At 40.4% G+C, this 19,900-nt stretch overlaps 1 protein-coding gene across 6 annotated transcripts in view; it reads right to left on the bottom strand.

The window, feature by feature from the left end:
• The window catches only part of SAMD7 (sterile alpha motif domain containing 7), a 28,391-nt gene extending 10,149 nt beyond the window's left edge, over nt 1-18,242 (bottom strand). Inside the window, exons 1-7 of one of the 6 annotated variants that reach the window (XM_065540150.1) lie at nt 18,114-18,242; nt 17,202-17,327; nt 10,392-10,518; nt 8,646-8,770; nt 4,846-4,924; nt 2,791-3,419; nt 1,707-1,828 (exon numbers count right to left, since the gene is read on the bottom strand). In XM_065540150.1, coding sequence (XP_065396222.1) covers nt 1,707-1,828; nt 2,791-3,419; nt 4,846-4,924; nt 8,646-8,770; nt 10,392-10,492 — 1,056 coding nt within the window. In that variant the 5' untranslated portion in view covers nt 10,493-10,518; nt 17,202-17,327; nt 18,114-18,242. The other 5 variants (XM_045386642.2, XM_045386643.2, XM_045386641.2 and 2 more) reach the window with 5 other exon arrangements.
• Nucleotides 18,243-19,900: the final 1,658 nt, after the last annotated feature.

Here is a 19,900-nt window from a genome sequence, read left to right as displayed (position 1 = left end):
TCTTGGGGTGGGGAAGAGGGTGCTGACATCCTGTCAGTGAGAGATAATGAGTCAGCAGAGCGAGTTTGGAGTACTCATGTTTATGTGACTTCTGTGTACCCACAGGGGACATTTGGGATTTTAAACTATGAAAAGCATGTAATATTATTTATTGCAAGAGCTATTATTATAAATTGCACTTTTCTGACTATGGATCACTAAGAATAATCAGGGTTCAAATTCAATGTGCCAGATCTCAGCAATTACATGCTTATTAAATAAGGGGTTGCTCTTCTGGTTGTTATCAGAATTTAACAACTTAACTGAACCTGTGGTTGACACGGCACTTGAAGTGGTATAGATAAATTTTAAAAGTGGCTTACCCATGACTAATGACTAATTTTAAAAAATAAGGTTATAACCACTGAACAGGGGAGAGTAGGCCAAAAACTTTTTATCAGGTTACACAAAAGACAAAAATGGGTGACTTGAAGAAGACAACTTGCCTCAGAAGTAACTTGAAGTTTGGCCCTCTCTTGGGTGTAATGAAGAAATTCGTGTTTATTGAATACTTACAAGGTGCCATGCACTCTGATGCTCGCAAAAATCCTCTGAAAATGTATTATTATGATTATCTTCATTTTACAGATAAAAACAACTGAGGCACAGAGAAGAGAGGCAACTTGTCCTAGGCCACACAGCCAGAAAACAGAAAAGCCAGGATTTGAATTTGTACTTTCTGGCTTCAGAAGCTATACTCTTAGTAACTACTTTATATAGCTTTTCCGTAAGTCCCATAAACGGAATTTAAAAAATAATAATAAAAAGAAAAAGAGTTAACAGCATCTCACTGTAGACAAACATTTCACAAAACAGACCTGGAAAACAATCAGCTCTAGCACGAGTTAATTATGATGTAGTTAAACCTTAATGTCCTTTTCTTGCTTGCTTTTCCTTTAACATGCAAACCAAAGATAATGATACTAGATTTAGTAGGCATTTTATTGCTTCAAATTGTATTATTAAATAACTCAAAGAAGTAAACTATATGCATGAAAATGTAGCATTGACATAAACGTCAAAATTTTATCAACCTATGACTTTTGTCATAAATTTTTCAATACTAGTGAGGCTACTTTTTTGTTTCTAACTGCCCTGATACTTCGTTATAGTTTTTTAAAATGGTATTTCACACCAGATTGAATATGTTGTATACATTTTTATATATTGTCCCAGAATAAATACAGAATTTAAAATAATGAATTTCCTACTTCTCAGATATTGCCTTCTTGTTCTTTTTAGAATGAAGTACATATTCCTGTTACTTACAGTGAGTAACCTAAACTTCTCACCCAAAAGTCTGTGCTCAAAAAATGTTTGCTGTATGGGTAAGTGGGAAATGCAGTCGTTATTTCCCCTTCTTTTTGGATGTTCAGCTTCTGAACCTTCTTCTAATTTTGGGAGAATTCCTACTTCTTAGGAGCCTTGATAGGAAAGAAGCTAAAGACAGACGATGGCTTTCTCAGCCTCCCCTGATGCTGGGGTGTGGGTGTATGACCCAAGTTCCACCAATCTGAGACCTGTCCCAGGGTAGACACTGGCACACAAAAGAGAGATTAGCAGGAATCCTTTCTGGAGGCACAGTGCAAGTTTGACCTAATTCATTATGCAGGAAAGATATTTTCAAACTGTTCTGCTTGTATGGAAATACTTAAGCATTAAGTCACCTGAGCGTAGTCTGAACAACCTGGAAGGCTGCTAATGAAGCTGTGCACATCATCCACGGTCCACTTCTGAATATCTTCATCCAAAGAAAGATTCCCCCCAATTGTAACCAGTGCATGTGTTCCTTTAAAATGGAAAGAAATTGTGGCATAAAATACATACAGGTTTATGTATAGTTACATTAATTTCCTTGTATTCTATCACCCCAGAGTGGTCTCAATTTGCAAACTCCTTACAAGATATTAAGAGTTACTAGGAGATGTTTTCTAAAAGTTTCAGCTGCCTCCTTTCTTTTCTTTCTCTGAAAAGATTTTTACTGATAGCATTTGTTGTAAGTAATACTTCAAATAGTTCCGGGTTTGCACCAGCTTCTCTCAGATTCCAACAGAAATGCCCCATGGATTCTATTCTCCAGATTAATGTTACTATGTTTTTGTGATAGGTGATTATCATGGTCTCAAGATGAGACGAGAATTTAGCTACATTTTCATCAAAAGGGAAAATTAACACTTTGTAGGGAAGCAGTTGGTATGGTGGCTGTATTACATACCCTTCACAATCCCTGTGTCTTCAAATATTTTTTATCTAAAAGAGTTCTAGAAAACTATTCAGTGTGTGTTTCTGGCATGAAGTGCAATAGTATTTTTAAATTTGAAAGTATCAACAGTATTGGACACTGAAAGGTAATATTTCTGCTTAATTGCCTGTTTTTTTCCTATACTTAAATACCGGGGAGGTAGAATTCACACTTTGAAGCAAGAAGCCTCTCTGCTTTGTGTTGAAGAAATGAACACTAAATTACATTGAAATCTTAAATTAAAATTCTATTATGTTTCCCAAGATATTTACCTTCCCAGCCTTTGTTGAAAATTCTCTATATAGCGAAATATAAACGGAGGCTAGTTTCATTGATATGGCTTATTAGCACTGATGGAATAAAATGATGCTAAGAAAAGGTAATTCCAAGCAGGATTAAGAAAAAGAAAGATAAAAAGAGGCAGGATGGTTACAGTTTATTATGTAGTAACCTACGGACTTGGCAACCTGTAGTTAATGAGGATCTGCCATTGGCCCCTGGACACCCACCTGGCAGAGACGGTCGAGGAACTGGAGGGCAAACCCCATTCTTTTCATCACAGGTTGCAAAAATCTGCTCTGAAGCCTCCTCTTTCCCATCGTCCCAGGTCTTTGCTTTCAGGGTAATGGTGTGAGACCCCCAGGGTTTCCTATGGGTGGGCTCGGGCTCTCCACAGGCGTTGTCAAGAGCTGTCGTTGGTGTTTCATTCGCTTCACTTGACTTCTGGTTGCTGGATGCCTCGATTTCTGGGTCTTTTGCATAACGATCCTCTTCATAGGGAACTGCATGAGTCTGACCTAGGATTTTTTCCTCTGCTTGACTTTTGGAACTCTCAGCATCACTGTCTGGAGCTTTTTGATTCCCTGTACCTTTCCTGAGTCGACGACATCTCTGCCCCCAGCTCTCCTCAAAGTGTGGTGCGGTTGCCACTAGCATGGGGTTTCCCTGAAGGTTCCTGAGGGTGCTTCTGTGAAAATGCAGGTCACCGGCAGGGAGCATGCTCCTGCCATGGTAGGGAGTTGGGGCAGCTGGGACACCGGAGCCATAGAGGAAGGGTATCCCTAGGCCTGCCAGTCCCTTGGGATTAATTTTTTCCATTCTCCTTTGCTGGTAAATAGCATACATTTCCATTTCTGTCCTAAAAACAAAACAATATATTTATACAGCCCAAGAACACCATTATAAATGTAATTTTAATGACCCCTTGCCTTCCCTAAAACAGTCCTCACACTGTTCATCTGAAGTTTGTTTGGTGGAAATATGAATCCCCCACAAGGCCACTGGGAAGGAGAGTTTTGGGTAAGATCGGAAGCTTTGTCTGAGTCTCACAATGGAAGTCCAAAGGCCAGTCTTTAGAGTGTTACCTCTAATCAGATAAGGCAAATTTAGCAGGGATGGAGCTTACGCAGCACAGCTAGTTCCTTGGCAGAGATTAATCCTCAAAAAACCTAATGTACCGGGAAGAGGTTTTCAACCCCTGCAAAATAATCTTAGTGAGACTCAAGAAAGACAATTAGACAATGCAAGTCTCAATATTAATAAATAAATGCAAGTGGCTGGGGAAGAGGGGAGGGAAAGGCTCGGTGGTTTTGCTTACTTCACTTTGCTTTTTGGTCCTCAACTGGACCCCTTTGGGTTCAGCGATGAGAAAGTTGACTTTCTGCTTTCTCTTACCCTGGGGCCATACCCTATTCATTGTTATACTTTTCTTTCTCCTGGGCACTACAGCTGAAGGCCACTGTTGGACTGACTTGGGGTTGTCTGAGCTCTGATGGCATAATCTGAAGTCAGGTTGGCAAACTTGGCTCCTATCTTTGTGCAAGATTGAAGTCATTTAAGACAGTAATGCCAATATGAATTTCAGAGGAGTTGTAGGCATTTTAATTATGGGATACTGAGAGTCTATTGCAATCTGTGTAGTAATACTACTGTTAGCTTCACTATGCGACTTCTTTTTTTTTTTTTTGAGACGGAGTCTTGCTCTGTTGCCCAGGCTGGAGCGCAGTGGCGCAATTTCGGCCTACTGCTACCTCCGCCTCCCAGGTTCAAGCAATTCTCTGCCTCAGCCTCCTGAGTAGCTGGGATTACAGGCACCTGCTACCACGCCTGGCTAATTTTTTTGTATTTTTAGTAGAGATGGTGTTTCACCGTCTTGGCCAGGCTGGTCTTGAACTCCTGACCTCATGATCCACCCACCTTGGCCTCCCAAAGTTCTGGGATTACAGACCTGAGTTACTGTGCCCGGCCGTGATTTCTAATCTTGCTTTTATCCTTAACCAACCTGCATGCATGTTTGTATTCGTTTCTTTCTCTCTTTTTTTTTTTTTTTTTTAAGTGAAAGCAAGTTTATTAAGAAGGTAAAGGAATAGATAATGGCTACTCCTTAGGCAGAGCAGACTATGTTTCTTTTTGTAATCTGCCTGAAATACTTTATGTAAGTAATTTGTGTATGTGTATTTATTTGTTATATATATTCATCTATTCATTTGTTATATGACTATAACAAGTGAATAAATGAACAAATGAATGAATAGAGAATAAATAAAACAACATTGCCAAATTACCTGGCAGTATGATGCCTCTGAATCATTTCATTCCTTCTGGCCACTGCCTTTATGGATTCAGGTGGTAAAATGCCCCAACCTTAAAAAAGAAAACCACCATCCCACCCCACAAATAAATTAAAAACATTCATTTGAAAATAATAAAATAAAATATAACAATTTAAAACAGTATCTGAAAAAAACAAACAAATCCGCAATTGCACAGAGTTTTGGAAATGGTATCAGATCATTGCTGTTCGGTATCTTAGTGTCATGTTGGTGATAGCACGATAAATACCAGATAATTTTTTGTTCTTTAATTGTTGGTCTCATGACTGGTGGTATTTTCCTGCCATACTTTAATAGGAAAAAGATGAAGTGATTTGTGAATCTCATGATCTGTGCCTCTTTTGGTCTTTTAAAAGTATATGTATATTTTGGGTACAACGTGATGTTTTGATGTATGTATACATTGTGGAATGATTAAATAAAGCTAATTACCATATGCCTCACCTCAAATATTTATCACCTTTTATGGTCAGAAGATTTACAATCTTTTTTTTTCTTTTTTTTTTTTTTGAGACAGAGTCTTGCTCTGTTATCCAGGCTGAAGTGCAGTAGTGCAATCTCAGCTCACTAAAACCTCCACCTCCTAGGTTCAAGTGATTCTCCTGCCTCAGCCTCCCAAGTAGCTGGGATTACAGGCATATGCCACCACACCCAGCTAATTTTTGTATTTTTAGTAGAAACGGAGTTTCACCATGTTGGCCAGGCTGGTCTTGATCTCCTGACCTCATGATCCGCCCACCTTGGCCTCCCAAAGTGCTGGGATTACAGGTGTGAGCCACCGCACCCAGCCAGAAACAAGTTTTTATACTCACTTTCCACCAAGCCAGTAAAGCTCATTAAATTTCTACTAATAATCTATCTTGAAAGAAATCATACTAGATCTTTTTTAAAAATGAGGTTCTTTGTTATCTGTAAAATCTAGGAGTTAGATGAAGTGATCACCAGGAATCCTTCGAACCATAAAGCTCTAGTTTTTTTGTAGTTCAATGACTTCGAGATACTCTCTTTTAGACAGCTGGCATGAAGCTACCAATTCGTGGCATACTGCCCATGGACACAGAGAAAGTCTCTGCAAGAAGTCCAGTCTAGACAGCACAATACTAACTGCCTGGATTTTAGAACCCTCTGAGATCTGGTCTCAAGAAACCTCCTCCTATACTTTCTCTTTCCCAAATAGGCAACATCAAACTTAATGTTAGTTCAGTTGCATAATTACTGCTACCTAACATCCCTGTTTTGTAAACAGATCCCTGTCTTAGTTTCTATTTTGCTAACTTACTTAGTAGCTCAGTTTTTGTAGGACTGAGGCCTTATCTTGCCCTTGCTCTCTCTTACACTTCAGCCTTGAGGTGGGAGACCTGACCTAAGTCTAGGCTAGAGTGCAATGGCATGGCCTTGGCTCACTGCAACCTCCTCCTCGCGGGTTCAAGTGATTCTCCTGCCTCAGTCTCCCAAGTAGCTGGGATTACAGGCATGTGACACCTCACCCGGCTCATTTTCGTATTTTTAGTGCAGACGGGGTTTCACCATGTTGACCAGGCTGGTCTCAAACTTCTGACCTCGTGATCTGCCCGCCTTGGCCTCCCAAAGTGCTAGGATTATAGGCATGAGCCACCATACCGGGCCTGCAGTGCAGCTGTTTTACTAGCCTATTGGCCTGCTGTCTGTAATCATGGGCCACAGATTACTGGGTGATTGCTGCCAGGTGGCTTCCATCCAGGATCTGCTGTTGGACTGTCTCCTTTGGTCCTTGAACCAATTCACTGGGTGGGCCCAGTTCCAGATCTGGCCCTTGCTTGGATGCTTGCTCTCGTTGCAGTTAAATGGATTTGTGACCTGTGGTAGAAACAAGCTCAAATCCAGGCAGGCCAGTCTCTTCACTGACCCAGGCATGCATGAATCCTATTTCTTTTTGTGTCAGGCTTTCCCTTCGCATTGCTCCCATCTTTTAAGAGGTGTTGGAATTGTGGAGCAGGGATAAGCATAAGCTTATGAATATAGTTTTGCAGGGAGAGAAGATACACCAGTTTGAGCTTCAACATTGTGAGGAAATTCTCACCTCCTAGTCTCTCCTGAGCCGTCACAAGTCATGTTTTCACCAACACGACTCTACTGAAATTGCTCATATCAAAATCTCTGATGACCTCCACATAGCACTAAATCTAATGATATATTCTGTTTTCATCTTACTAGCTCTGCAAATGGCACACTTGACACAGTTGCTCACTCTCTCCTTAAAATAGTCCAGTGTAAAATGACTGTAAATCTTCTGACCACAAAAAGTGTTAAATATGGCTGGGCTTCGTGGCTCACACCTGTAACCCCAGCGCTTTGGGAGGTCAAGGCAGGTGGCTCACTTGAGGTCAGGAGTTCCAGACCAGCATGGCCAACAGGGTGAAACCCTGTCTCTACTAATAATACAAAAATTAGCTGGGCGTGGTGGCACACGCCTGTAATCCCAGCTACTTGGGAGGCTGAGGCAGGAGAATCGCTTGAACCGGGGAGGTGGAGGTTGCAGTGAGCCAAGATTGTGCCATTGCACTCCAGCCTGAGCAACAAGAGCAAAACTTCATCTCAAACAAACAATAACAACAAAAAAGGTGATAAATATATGAGATAAGGCATATAGTAATTAGCTTGATGTAATCATTCCACACTTCCTTCCCGTGGCCTCCAGGCCACCATGCTCTCCTGGGTTTCTTGCTATCTCACTGGTTCCCCTCGCTTGTTTTACTTCTCCCATGCTTGCTCTTCCTCATCTCTGGACTCTGTTAGTGGGTCCAGAGATGCTCCTTTTGACTCTTCTATCTACACTCTCTCCGTAGGTGATCTTATCTAGCCTCATATATGCTGATTACTTCCAAAATTATGTCCCCAAGTTGTCCTCAGAAGTTCTCCCTGCACTTCAGCTGCCTTCCTGACCTCTCCGCTTGAGTGTCTATTAGGCATCTCAGATGTAATATGAGCAGGCTGAGCCTCTGATCTCTCTCTCTCCCCAACAACTCTGTTCTTTCCACAATCTTCCTCAACTCAATGAGTAGCAACTCCATCTTTCCAACTACTCACACCAAAATTTTTGATGTCATTCTTAGTATCTCTTTCTTCCACCTTCCACATACACTGTGAGAAAATCCTGTTGTTTCTACAATCAAAATAATTACAGAATTTAACCACTTCTTCTTATTCCTACTGCCACCATCCATGACCAAGCCGTCATAATCTTTTAGCTATTCCAATAGCCTGCTAATTCCCATCAGTTTATTCCCAGAACTCTGATCCCATCAGGTTTGTCCCCATCTCAGAAGCCAGAATTATTCTGGTAACATTTCAGTCAGACCGTGTTGCTCTTTTGCTCAAACCCCTTGACGGCTTCCGTTTTCACTCAGAATAAAAGCCAAATTCTCACTATGACAGTCAGGCCCATGTAAACTGCCTTAAGCCCCATTAATTCTCAGATCTAATCTCCTCATAACTTTATCAGTTCCTCAAGTGTAAGATAAGACAAATAGTAATACTGCAGTTCTTCATGTTATTCATGAATAAATTGACACTTAGAGGAGTTAAGCAGCTTACACTTGGTCACACAGTGGTAATACCATGATCTGAACCTAGGTGGTGACTACAGACACTACAGACACAACCACCACACAGTCCTGCCTCCAAAATTTAGCAGTAAAACGATGGCAAACTTAATGCATCCATCCAGTTCAAAATGACTCCACAGATGACAGCCAAACTTCTGTTGCTCATACCTGGGTATATCCGACTGGACAACACATTTGGCATATTTGTGTTTGGTAGAACAGAGGATCCAAATTGGGAAGGAACGCAAAACTGTCTTGGGTCAGTTGGAGCTACAGTGGAAGGCAGTACATCTCTGAGAACAAAAAGATATAAAATAAAATAGGTAAAATGAGGTCGGAGTACACAATTTCCATGGCTGAGACAATGAGATTTTGCTATTGCCGTATGGGATTCTATCATCTCATCCCAAAATGAAACACAAAAGTCCTGGAGTCTTTATGAGTTTATGGAGAAATATGGTGGAAAGATCGGGAAGTACTCTACTAATGCAGGATTGACCCAGCTGACAACAAAACGAGAAAGCAGGAAAGGAAAGTTTTAGGGATGTCTGGAAAAAAGATTTAAGTAAGTCAACATTGCTTTCTGATTTTTCATGACCAACGATCTACTCTGACCCCAAATTCTTTTCTCATTTAATGGACATACTTTTGGTTGGGTTTACCATCTGGGATCAATGTTTGAGTACCTGGGTGGACAATTTATTTTTCTAAACTTCAGTGGTCTCTAGAAGTTCCACTTTATTGTTCACACTCCATAAACAAGAATAAATAATGAGTTCTGCTTTCTCTCCTGAATGTCAAAATATTCTTAAAAAAAGCGGGGGTGGGGGGAAGTTAGGTTATTTCCAGAATGTACAACCCAAATACTTATAATTTACTTTTTATTGAAAAGAAAGAATTGTTTCTTCACAGGAAATCCAGGGTACCCAGTTGTTATGGACTTGTTTCCCCTCCCCTCCAAAAAATTAGCATGTTGAAGCCTTAACCACTAATGTGACTGTACTTGGAATAGGGCCTTCAAGGAGGTAATTTTGATTAAAGGATACTATAAAGGTGGGACCCTAATCCAACAGTACTAGTGTCCTTTTAAGAACAAGAGATACCAGGGATCCCTTTCTGCAAATGCACACTAGGAAGGGCTATGTGAGGATACAGTGAGCAGGTGTCTGCCTGTAAGTCAGAAAGAGAGACCTCACCAGACACCAACCCTGCAGCACCTTGATCTTGGACTCCCAGTTCCAGAACCAAGAAATAAAGTTCGGTTGTTTAGACCATCCAGTCTGTAGTATTTTATTATTTTTATTTATGTATGTATTTATTTTATTTATTTTGAGACGGAGTTTTGCTTTTGTTGCCCAGGCTGGAGTGCAATGGCATGATATCAGCTCACCACAACCTCCACCTCTTGGATTCAAGCGATTCTCCTGCCTCAGCCTCCCGAGTAGCTGGAATTACAGGCCTGCGTCACCATGTCCGGCTAATTTTTTGTATTTTTAGTAGAGATGGGGTTTCTCCATGTTGGTCAGGCTGGTCTCGAACTCCTGATATCTAATCTGCCCACCTCGACCTCCCAGAGTGCTGTGATTACAGGCGTGAGCCACTGTGCCCGGCCGTCTGCAGTATTTTATTATGGCAGCCCTAGAAGACTAATACTCCAGTGTTTGCACAATGCCTGTCACATAGTGAGTGCTCATTAGTTATTTGCTGAGTGAGTAGGTCAAGCGGGCCTCAGAGGAGAAATGACAGCAGATGTCCTGAAGGTGAGGTCAGCAGGGTGTCTTGACTTGAATTACTGCACCACAGTTCACTCAAATAACATCAGGCAATAAAACAACACTGGACTTAACATCGTTCCAAAACTTAATGATTGTCTAGGTTGTTCTTTGATCAAACTATGACATTGAAGAGAAATACCTGTCCACAGTTGGAGGCCCAAATGGTGAGGGAATCAGTGGGATCGTCTGCTGCCCTGTTGGTGTCAATAAAGGGTTCACAGCCATCACCGAGTTTGTCATCAATATGTCTCGCCACTGGTGGAGTTCTAAAAAGAACCGGATAGACACTTCAACAAATAACTCTACCTTTTGTGAACTGTTTGAATTCTTCTTGAACACAACAAAAGCCTTTTGTATTTTCACAACACTTGGGAAGACTAGCTACACCAAGCTTTTAGTTACACAAAAACCCCACATATACTTGTAAAACTCAGTGTTTTATCAGTATGCCCTTGGAATTTGTTGCAGGGTTCACAGGTAATACCATACCAAACTGCAAGCAATAATAAAATTAAACCAGCCTTGCAAGATTCCAGAAATATCAATGTCCTTTCTTTTTTTTTTTTTGAGATGGAGTTTCAATTTTTGCCCAGGCTGGAGTGCAATGGTGCAATCTTGTCTCACTGCAACCTCCGCCTCTGGGGTTCAAGCGATTCTCCTTCCTCAGCCTCTGGAGTAGCTGGGATTACAGGCGTGTGCCACCATGTCCAGCTAATTTTGTATTTTTAGTAGAGATGGGGTTTCACTATGTTGGCCAGGCTGGTCTTGAACTCCTGACTGCAGGTGATCCACCTGCCTCAGCCTCCCAAAGTGCTGGGATTACAGGTGTGAGCCACCGTGACTGGCCCCAACTTCCTTTCTTACTTTGATTCTTACTTTTCCAGAGATACAAACTTACTTTGATTCTTACATTTCCAGAGGTACAAATGCATAAATTCTCCCAATGTTCAATCTTTGGAAAAATATTCCTATTTAGTTGATAAGATTTAACACTAGAAAAGGAGGGAGGATAATATTTTTAATGTCTAAAAATATATCTAATTAGAGTGGATACAGAGTGCATGGGACTGTATTTAATTAGAACAAGTGACCAAATTATAGCCAAATCTACATAAATGCAAATATTCATATGCTTTACCTTCAGAAACTAGTGATCAGAAAAAAGGACTACTTTTAAAAGGATAACATTTTTCCTGACATTTCTTGTTCTTTAATATCTTTGAATGATTTTAAATATAAAAACAAGTACTAGTTAAACAGGTCATTTAAGCTTCTCCTTCATTCTCAACTCCCACTTTTTAAAAAATCTGAGAGCTCTGAGACAGACAGTAGAACAATGATTACCTGGGAAAGGTAGTGGGGTGGGAGGAGGAAGGGAGGATGGTTAATGGGTACAAAAATATAGTTAGATAGAATGAATAAGATCTAGCATTTGATAGCACAACAGGATGATTACAGTAAACAATAATGTATTGTACATTCAAAAATATTATAGGGCCGGGTGCGGTGGCTCATGCCTGTAATCCCGGCATTTTGGGAGGCTGAGGTGGGTGGATCATTTGAGGTCAGGAGTTCAAGACCAGCCTGGCCAACATGGTGAGACCCTGTCTCTACTAAAAATACAAAAATTAGCCGGGCATGGTGGCAGGCACCTGTAATCCCAGCTACTTGGGAGGCGGAGGCAGGAGAATTGCTTGAATCTGGGAAATGGAGGTTGCAGTGAGCTGAGATCACACCACTGCACTCCAGCCTGAGTGACAAAGACTCCATCTCAAAAATAAATAAACAAAGAAAAAATAAAAATAACTAAGTATAATTGGATTGTTTGTAACACAAAGAAATGATAAATACTTGAGGTGATGGATACACCATTTACCTTGATGTGGTTATTATGTACTGTATTCCCATATTAAAATATCTCATGTGTCCCCATAAATATATACACCTATGTACCTATGAAAATGAAAAATGAAAAATAAATAAATGTTTGTTGTTGTTGTTGTTGTTTTTTGAGACGGAGTCTCGCTCTGTCGCCCAGGCTGGAGTGCAGTGGCGAGATCTCCGCTCACTGCAAGCTCCATCTCCCAGGTTCAGGCCATTCTCCTGCCTCAGTCTCCTGAGTAGCTGGGACTACAGGTGCCCACCACCATGCCCGGCTCATTTTTTTGTATTTTTAGTAGAGATGGGGTTTCACCGTGTTAGCCAGGATGGTCCATCTCCTGACCTCGTGATCTGTCTGCCTCGGCCTCCCAAAGTGCTGGGATTACAGGAGTGAGCCACCGCGCCCGGCCAATAATTGGGTTTTCTTATTGTTTTTTTAAAATCTGAGATACCTGCAACTATATTTGAAGAAAAAGATATTAGGAAGAAAATGTTCTGCTTTTCAAAGTAGTGACCTTTCTTTCCTTGTGTGTATTTGATCTAACTGTGTGTTTGATTTAATTTTTAAAATAGAGGTTAATTCATTCACATGGTTCAAATACTAAAAATATAATGGTATTTAAATATACAATCACTTTATTAGCTTCTTATTCAGACCTAACCCCACTGATCAAATTGGAAATCCAAGTCCAGGGACCACCTAATATCGGCTTTTGCCATTCATACATACATAGTAAAGTTCTTTATCTCCATTTATTTTCACTGTATTTCTATGAGGTCAGTATACTTTCCTCTCTGATAGTGGTCTCAGAGAGTTTAGTTACCAAGGCACAATCAGGATTAGAATAAAAATCTCTGCTAGGTGCCTGTAAGCCATGGAGGATGCCAGCAGAGAACACAGGCTGGGTCAGAGGTGGGCCGGGCTCACAACTCTGGCGAGGACCCTGGCCCGCAACTTGAAATCTCAGTTTCAAGTTGCACCCATGGGATTCGGTGCACAGCCACCTTCTTCCCTCTAGACCATTTACAACAGAACAGCGGGGGACTTCTCTTGGTGTTGCATTTTGAAAAATTATTGAACTTTGATTTGTGTCATCTCACTCAAACTAGCAGAAGTTTGAGTGAGATAGAATTTTTGATGTTACAGGCTGTATTTTGTGTTTTGTTTTGTTTTTTTGAGACAAAGTCTCGCTCTTTCGCCCAGGCTGGAGTGCAATCGCATGATCCTGTCTCACTGCAACCTCTGCCTCCCGGGTTCAAGCAATTCTCCTGCCTTAGCCTCCCCAGTAGCTGAGATTACAGGCGCGTACCACCACACTCGGCTAAATTTTTGTATTTTTAGTAGAAACGGGGTTTCGCCATGTTGGCCAGGCTGGTCTCAAACTCCTGACCTCAAGTGATCCACCCACTTCAGCCTCCCATAGCGCTGGGATTAGACGTGTGAGCCACCACGCCTGGCCTATAGGCTCTATTTTGTACAGCAGTTATCTAGAACTTACTTGTCTAGCATAAAAGAGACTTTACCCATTGGACAACAATTCTTCATTTCCATCACCCTCTAGCCACTGGCAACCACTATAATATTTTCTGCTTCTATGAGTTGTACTATTTTAGACACCTCAGAGAAGAAGAATCATGCAGTATTGTCCTGCTGTGACTGGCTTTTTCACTTAGCATAATGTCCTTCAGGTTCATCCACTGTGCATGTCAAAATTTGTTAAGAGGGTAAATTTCATGTTGAGTGTTCTTACCACAAAATCAAACAAACAAAAACAAAGGGACACAAGAAAACTTTAGGAAGTGTTGGCTATGTCTGTTACCTTGATTAAGTGATGGCTTCATGGATTATGCATATGACAAAACTCATCAAATTGTACACATTAAATATGTGCAGTTCTTTTATATCAAATTTTCCTCAATAAGGCTATTTAAAAAAATATAGGGCTCAGGCTGGGCGCAGCGGCTCATGCCTTTAATGCTAGCACTTTGGGAGGCCGAGGTGGGTGGATCATCTGAGATCAGGAGTTCGAGACCAGCCTGGCCAACATGGTAAAACCCCGTCTCTATTAAAAATACAAAAATTAGCCAGGGGTGGCGCCTGCAGTCCCAGCTACCCGGGAGGCTGAGGCAGGGGAATTACTTGAACTCAGGAGACAGAGGTTGCGGTGAGCCAAGATCGCATCACTGCACCCCAGCCTAGGCGACAGAGGGAGACTGTCTCAAAAAAAAAAAAAAATTACATATATATATGGCTCAGCTTGTATCCTACGTGACGTCTGAGACAAGTCAGGAAGAAGGAGGAGGAAAAAGGAAGAAAGAGAGGAGCAAGAATTGCTTAGAGGTTCACCACCTCTCTTCCTCATACATGTTACCTTCGGGAAAAGCCGTGGAGATGAATCACCAAAAGGAGATGAGATTGTCTTACTTTGGAATCCCCAAAGGAGGCCCTAAGACAATAACTTAAGTACAGTAGCTCATTTGGGAGGTAATCCCAGGAAACCCGTGTGAGGGAGTAGAAAAGCAAGACCAGGAAAGGAAAAGTCAATAAAGGGTGAGTGAATTAATGTGTGGGTTTTCACTGTGGGCAACTGGTGCTCAACCCTGCTGGGAGCCCTCTGAGAAACCTATGGTACACATCTCAGAATTGTCCCCATGAAGGACAAAGAGTTGGCCCATCAACTTCTGTTGGCCACTGGTTGAGGGCACAGTTCTCCTTTGCATATGGGTTATGCTTGAGCTAGACACAACAAGCTCCTGTGGTGCAGGACAAAACCTTCAGACTGAGAAACAGGGAGATGCAGGTGCTTCAGATGGGAAATGACTTCCATGGTTGCAGGTGAACTCAGAAGAAGGCCAAGAAGATGTAAGGTAGGGCAGCAACAGTGACTAGTGCTATTGAGGCAACATGGCAGCCTTCTAATGTCATTCCACTAGTTAATTGGCACAAATGCCTTTCTTCTGAAATACCAGGTTTGCCAGGCTTAGACATATCTATATGAGGCTCTGTAGGGTCCATTGTCTGCAACAAAACAGCAGGATTTTTTTTTTTTTAACCATTAGTCACAAATTATGTGAAATAAGTGGGAGAACTCAGTGTTATTTGGCCAATGGGAAAGGACAAGTGTTATCTAATGTACCATCAAAGCTATCCTTGGTACCACATCTGTTCTTGATTCTATGGTTCTTGGGTCTGGCTTGCTTTCTTTTTACAATGCCATGGGGGTGGTTCATTGTTTTTTAATCAATCCACCAAATTTTAATCTAAAACACAAGCTATTCCGAGTGCCTGCAGAAATGTCCACATGTCATGGAAGTCCCTGGGCAGGACGATGAGTCATTGGCATCAGCAGCTCCTGTGTGTTACAGTTTTGGCCTCCACTTGGCTTCCCTAGTTTCTTTTAATCCTTGTACTTACAAACTAGTACTTATTTACTTATCACTATCATATAGATTGATGCCCGAATTTTCCTTAAAGAAAAAGATGGCCTAGTTTCTTTTGTGTCTGTTATCATGCACGTACCTCAAATTACATAGTTTTAACTTTCATTTTTCAGAGAAGTTTTAGGTTCACAGCAAAATAGAGTGGACAGTACAGAGAGTTTTCATATCCTCCTCCAACATACACATGCACAGCTTCCCCACTATCAACATCCTGCATCAGAGTGTACATTTGTTACAATCAGTTAAGCTACACTGACACATCATTGCCACCCAAAATTCATAGTTTACGTGTGGATTCACTCTTGGTGTTGGACATTCTATGGTTCTGACAAATGTAGAATGGCATTTATCCACCATTATAGTATCATACAGAATAGTTACACTGCCCAAAATATAATTTTGTAGCAAATAAAATCAGAATACTTTTAAGGCAACGTTCTAAGGTTGATCTGATCTTTCACTTCATCAGTCAGGTAGATACTTGAAACTCCAAATTTGTGTTGCCTTAAAACCATTGTTTTGAAGGTACTGAGTCATATGATCAAGCATGAGTCTTTAAATGTGAACTTTCATATTTTCAGGGCACCCCTTTCTATTTTAAACACACGTGGAAAAATTGTAAACTAAGGTCACTTTGCAGTAGCAGATGAAATGCTCCAGTAAAAGTGCAGACTGGAATACAAATTTTCAGTGCAGAGCGTGTCTGGTAATCCCAAAGTGAGGGAGTGCAGTGGTGCTTAGGTCTGCATTCAGGCTGGATTTCTCTGACCCAGAGCTCTAATCCTGGATGCCCAGCACATTAGGAGGATGAGGACTCCTTAATCTCTGTCTTCAGACTCTTACCCTCAACAAACCCCTCCAGGCAGCACATAGACGATTTACCTAGTGCTAATTCTGTCTCAACTGATTAGGGCAGTAGTAGTAAGACATGAACTTCATGAACTAAAGCCCTTGCCAAATCAGCAGATATTCACAGAATGATTTCCCATGCCCAGGAGCCAGGTGCCAATTTTATTATATTTGTCGTTATTGGCTATACTGTGATCACTCATTAAAATCAGTGCAATTTGAGTTTAGAAAATCCTGGATTTAAGCAATTGTATGTAGAATATTTATGGTATATATGATCATGCTTTCTGATTACATACACTAAAATGAAATAACTTTTCAGTAACTGCTATATCTGGTAAGTTTTTGTGTGTGAAATATAGATCAGTAGAATTAAATGTTTCCACAGTTCTGGGATAAATAAATGTAAGACAAACACATGTAAATTCTCAAATTAAAATGAGAGCAATTTTTACAATTCAGGCCTGGCTGCCTCTGAGTTTTCTTGGCCTTCTCTTAGGCAGTACCTCAACAACTCCAAAGTAATTCCTCCTACTTATGTTTTGCAGAGGTCTTTGTAGCCCATCTCCTCCAACTCTGCTCTGAGCACAACCTAAACAGGCCTTCTCCTGGATCTCTCCATATCTTGCTCCCCTACCCATCTCTGCCAAGGACAGAAGAGAACTTTAGAAAGACAGTTCATACTGAAGCATTTGGCAGTGCCACTAAAATGTATTTCACTTTTCCTAAAGGCATAAGCTTTAGTACTTTTCTAACTGCATTTCACCACAGCACATACCCTGGAAAGCACTGAAGACAGTGGTTTATGTGCTGGCTGCTCTCACTTCTTATTTCTTTTTACTCTGGAAGCTCATTTTCATTAGATCCATCCACGCCTTCTTGAAATGTCAGCTTCTAGGCACAACTACAAATATTGTAACGAAAAAGGTAAACCTTTGTCATCATTAAATAAGTTGAAATTATGTAATTTCTACTGGACTCAACATAATTTATGTGCAACTACAGTTTGTATAAATTATGTTCGCTTTCTTCAAAAGATTGTGAAGCAAAGTCCATTATATAAAAATCTGTAGAGACTAAAGTGAAATTCTAGCCGTACTCATATAACAGAACTGAATAGTAGGTATTTTAGGTAGTCTTAAAGAACGAATTAAGGAATATCAATATAGATTTTATTTCATGATTATCATTGATTGTTCCTCAATGTTTTTCTGAAATTTTCTACTCTGACATTTCATGGTTCATACATCATGACAATTTTTGGAATATAGATATCTGCAGCAATAGGGGGCCATTGAAATAATAATGTATCGTAAATATACAGCAGTAACACATAGAGGTAGGTACTTAATCTATTTGAAGATAATAAAACAACAGTAAATTTACATACAGCTTTGAACTGACTTTATCCTAAATACACTTCATTTTACTTTCACTTAAAAAACTCCAAAAACTAAGACCAGGCAGTGTTTATTTGGCAGGAGTGGTATATCATCTGTACTCGTTAGGAACTTCAGTTAAGTAGGAATTTATTAGCTCACATATTGTTAGTAATAGAGCTAATAAAGTGTACACATAAACCTAAGCATTTCCTTTAAGATAAAGATGACCTTTTATTTTATATGTGTACATTTTACTCAGAGTAACTAGCCTCAATTGGACTAATCAATGCGTGGAGTTATATACTTACATCCTCTACGAAGACTTCTTGTCTTTGATATTACAGATGGAAGAACCATACAAAGACCTTCTGGCCTCCAACTTCAGAAGCTTCTCTGGCTGCAGGTTGAAAAATACATCTGACAACTCTTTCAAAAACGGTCTTAATGCAGTTTAACCTTGCTTTAAATACAAATTCAACTAAGTTGATTAGTCCTATTTCATGACAGAAACTTTGCCCTCTGATATCCTCTACAGATAGGCTAAAAGATGTTAAGCCTAAGGAAAGTGCCCTGCAAGGTACATAAACCTGTCTCAGGGCTTAGCCTTTAGTGTAATCCTTCCTTAGCCTTTAAGATGCTTTGTGGGCATTCACTTAATACCACCGTTCAACTTGACACAAAAGAAAAATACTATGCCAAGAAGTAATAAGCTTTTCTTTGATGGAACAATATAGCCTATTCCATATTTCCAACAGGTTTCGAGTGGAAACATTTCTTTTGCAAGTAGGAAAAAACCTAAGTTATTTTCCACAGAGCTGAAATATTTGACGAAAGATGGCAGTCTATTTTAAAAAGAAGCTTCTATAATGGAAAACTGTACTTTAATTCTCACAGGCAGTGAGAAAACCCTTCATTGTCCGTGTGAGAGCTATGATCTATATGAGAGGGAAAACACAGAATTTTGAAAATGTGACCTGTTATATTTGCTAGAGAAATATTTATAGCTTGAAAAAGAACATCCATATTTTTTGATTCCTAGTAATTTACTAGTGGGAAGTACAAAATAAGAATTGAATATAAGAAATTTAAGTTGTGTTACAAGTAATGCTTTAGGCTTCCAGTTTGAAAGTAACCTGCTCCTTTGTTGACACATATTTTTATCATTGGCTGTTGAACTCATTAATAGCACATGGAACTGACTGTATGTATTCCAGTGTTATTGTTCATAAAGCAGTGGTCAACAGCAGGGACTTAGATGACCAACAGACTCAATAAGCCTCAGCACCACCACTCATTAGCTGTATGGCCTGGCCAAGTTACTGAACTTCTCTGAGCCTTACTTTCCTCATCTCAGAGGAGCCCTTCTTGGGAAAGGGAAGGCAACAAGGTAGACAAAATGTTTGAATAGTTCTCACTCAACCTCAGCCACTATGTTAGGTAACTGTATTGCACGGAGTCCTCTGTTGAGGATCCATGGGAGAAATTTTTCTCAGCCGGTAGTACTAGGGACAATTGTTTTGTCGTCGTTGTTGTTGTTTTTCTGAAAAATAAGGCCAAAATAAAACCTCAGGAATCATGTAACTAGTGTGTTGCATTCTTTGTGTTGGTTAGTAGGAAGCTCAGGACCTGCCTTTAGGCATGCATTTTATTGTATTTTTATTTATTTATTTATTTTTGAGACAAGTTCTTGCTCTGTCACCCAGGCTAGAGTGCAGTGGCACAATCATGGCCCACTGTAGCCTCTACTACCCCAGACTCAAGCAATCCTCCCACCTCAGCCTCCAAGTAGCTGGGACCACTGGTGCACAACTGCATGCCTGGCTAATTTTTTTTCTGTATTTTTTTGTAGAGACAGGCTTTTGCCATGTTGCCTAGACTGGTCTTGAACTCCCGGACTCTAGCAATCCACCCACCTTAGCCTCCCAACGTGCTGGGATTATAGGCATAAGCCACCATGCCCAGCCTAGACATGCATTTTAAAACCATAAATTATCTATGGCTTCATCTTATTTTTCTTAACATTATTTTCCCTTTTCCCTAATTTTTGCTAAACTATTTTTCTTGTGTTGTGTAAGCATTTTGAAGTCTCTCATAA

This window comes from Macaca fascicularis, chromosome 2 (genome assembly GCF_037993035.2).
Source record: "Macaca fascicularis isolate 582-1 chromosome 2, T2T-MFA8v1.1".
Taxonomy (NCBI): domain Eukaryota; kingdom Metazoa; phylum Chordata; class Mammalia; order Primates; family Cercopithecidae; genus Macaca; species Macaca fascicularis.
The sequence above is the reverse complement of the archived record's forward strand: the minus strand, read 5'-3'. Positions and strand labels throughout refer to the sequence as shown.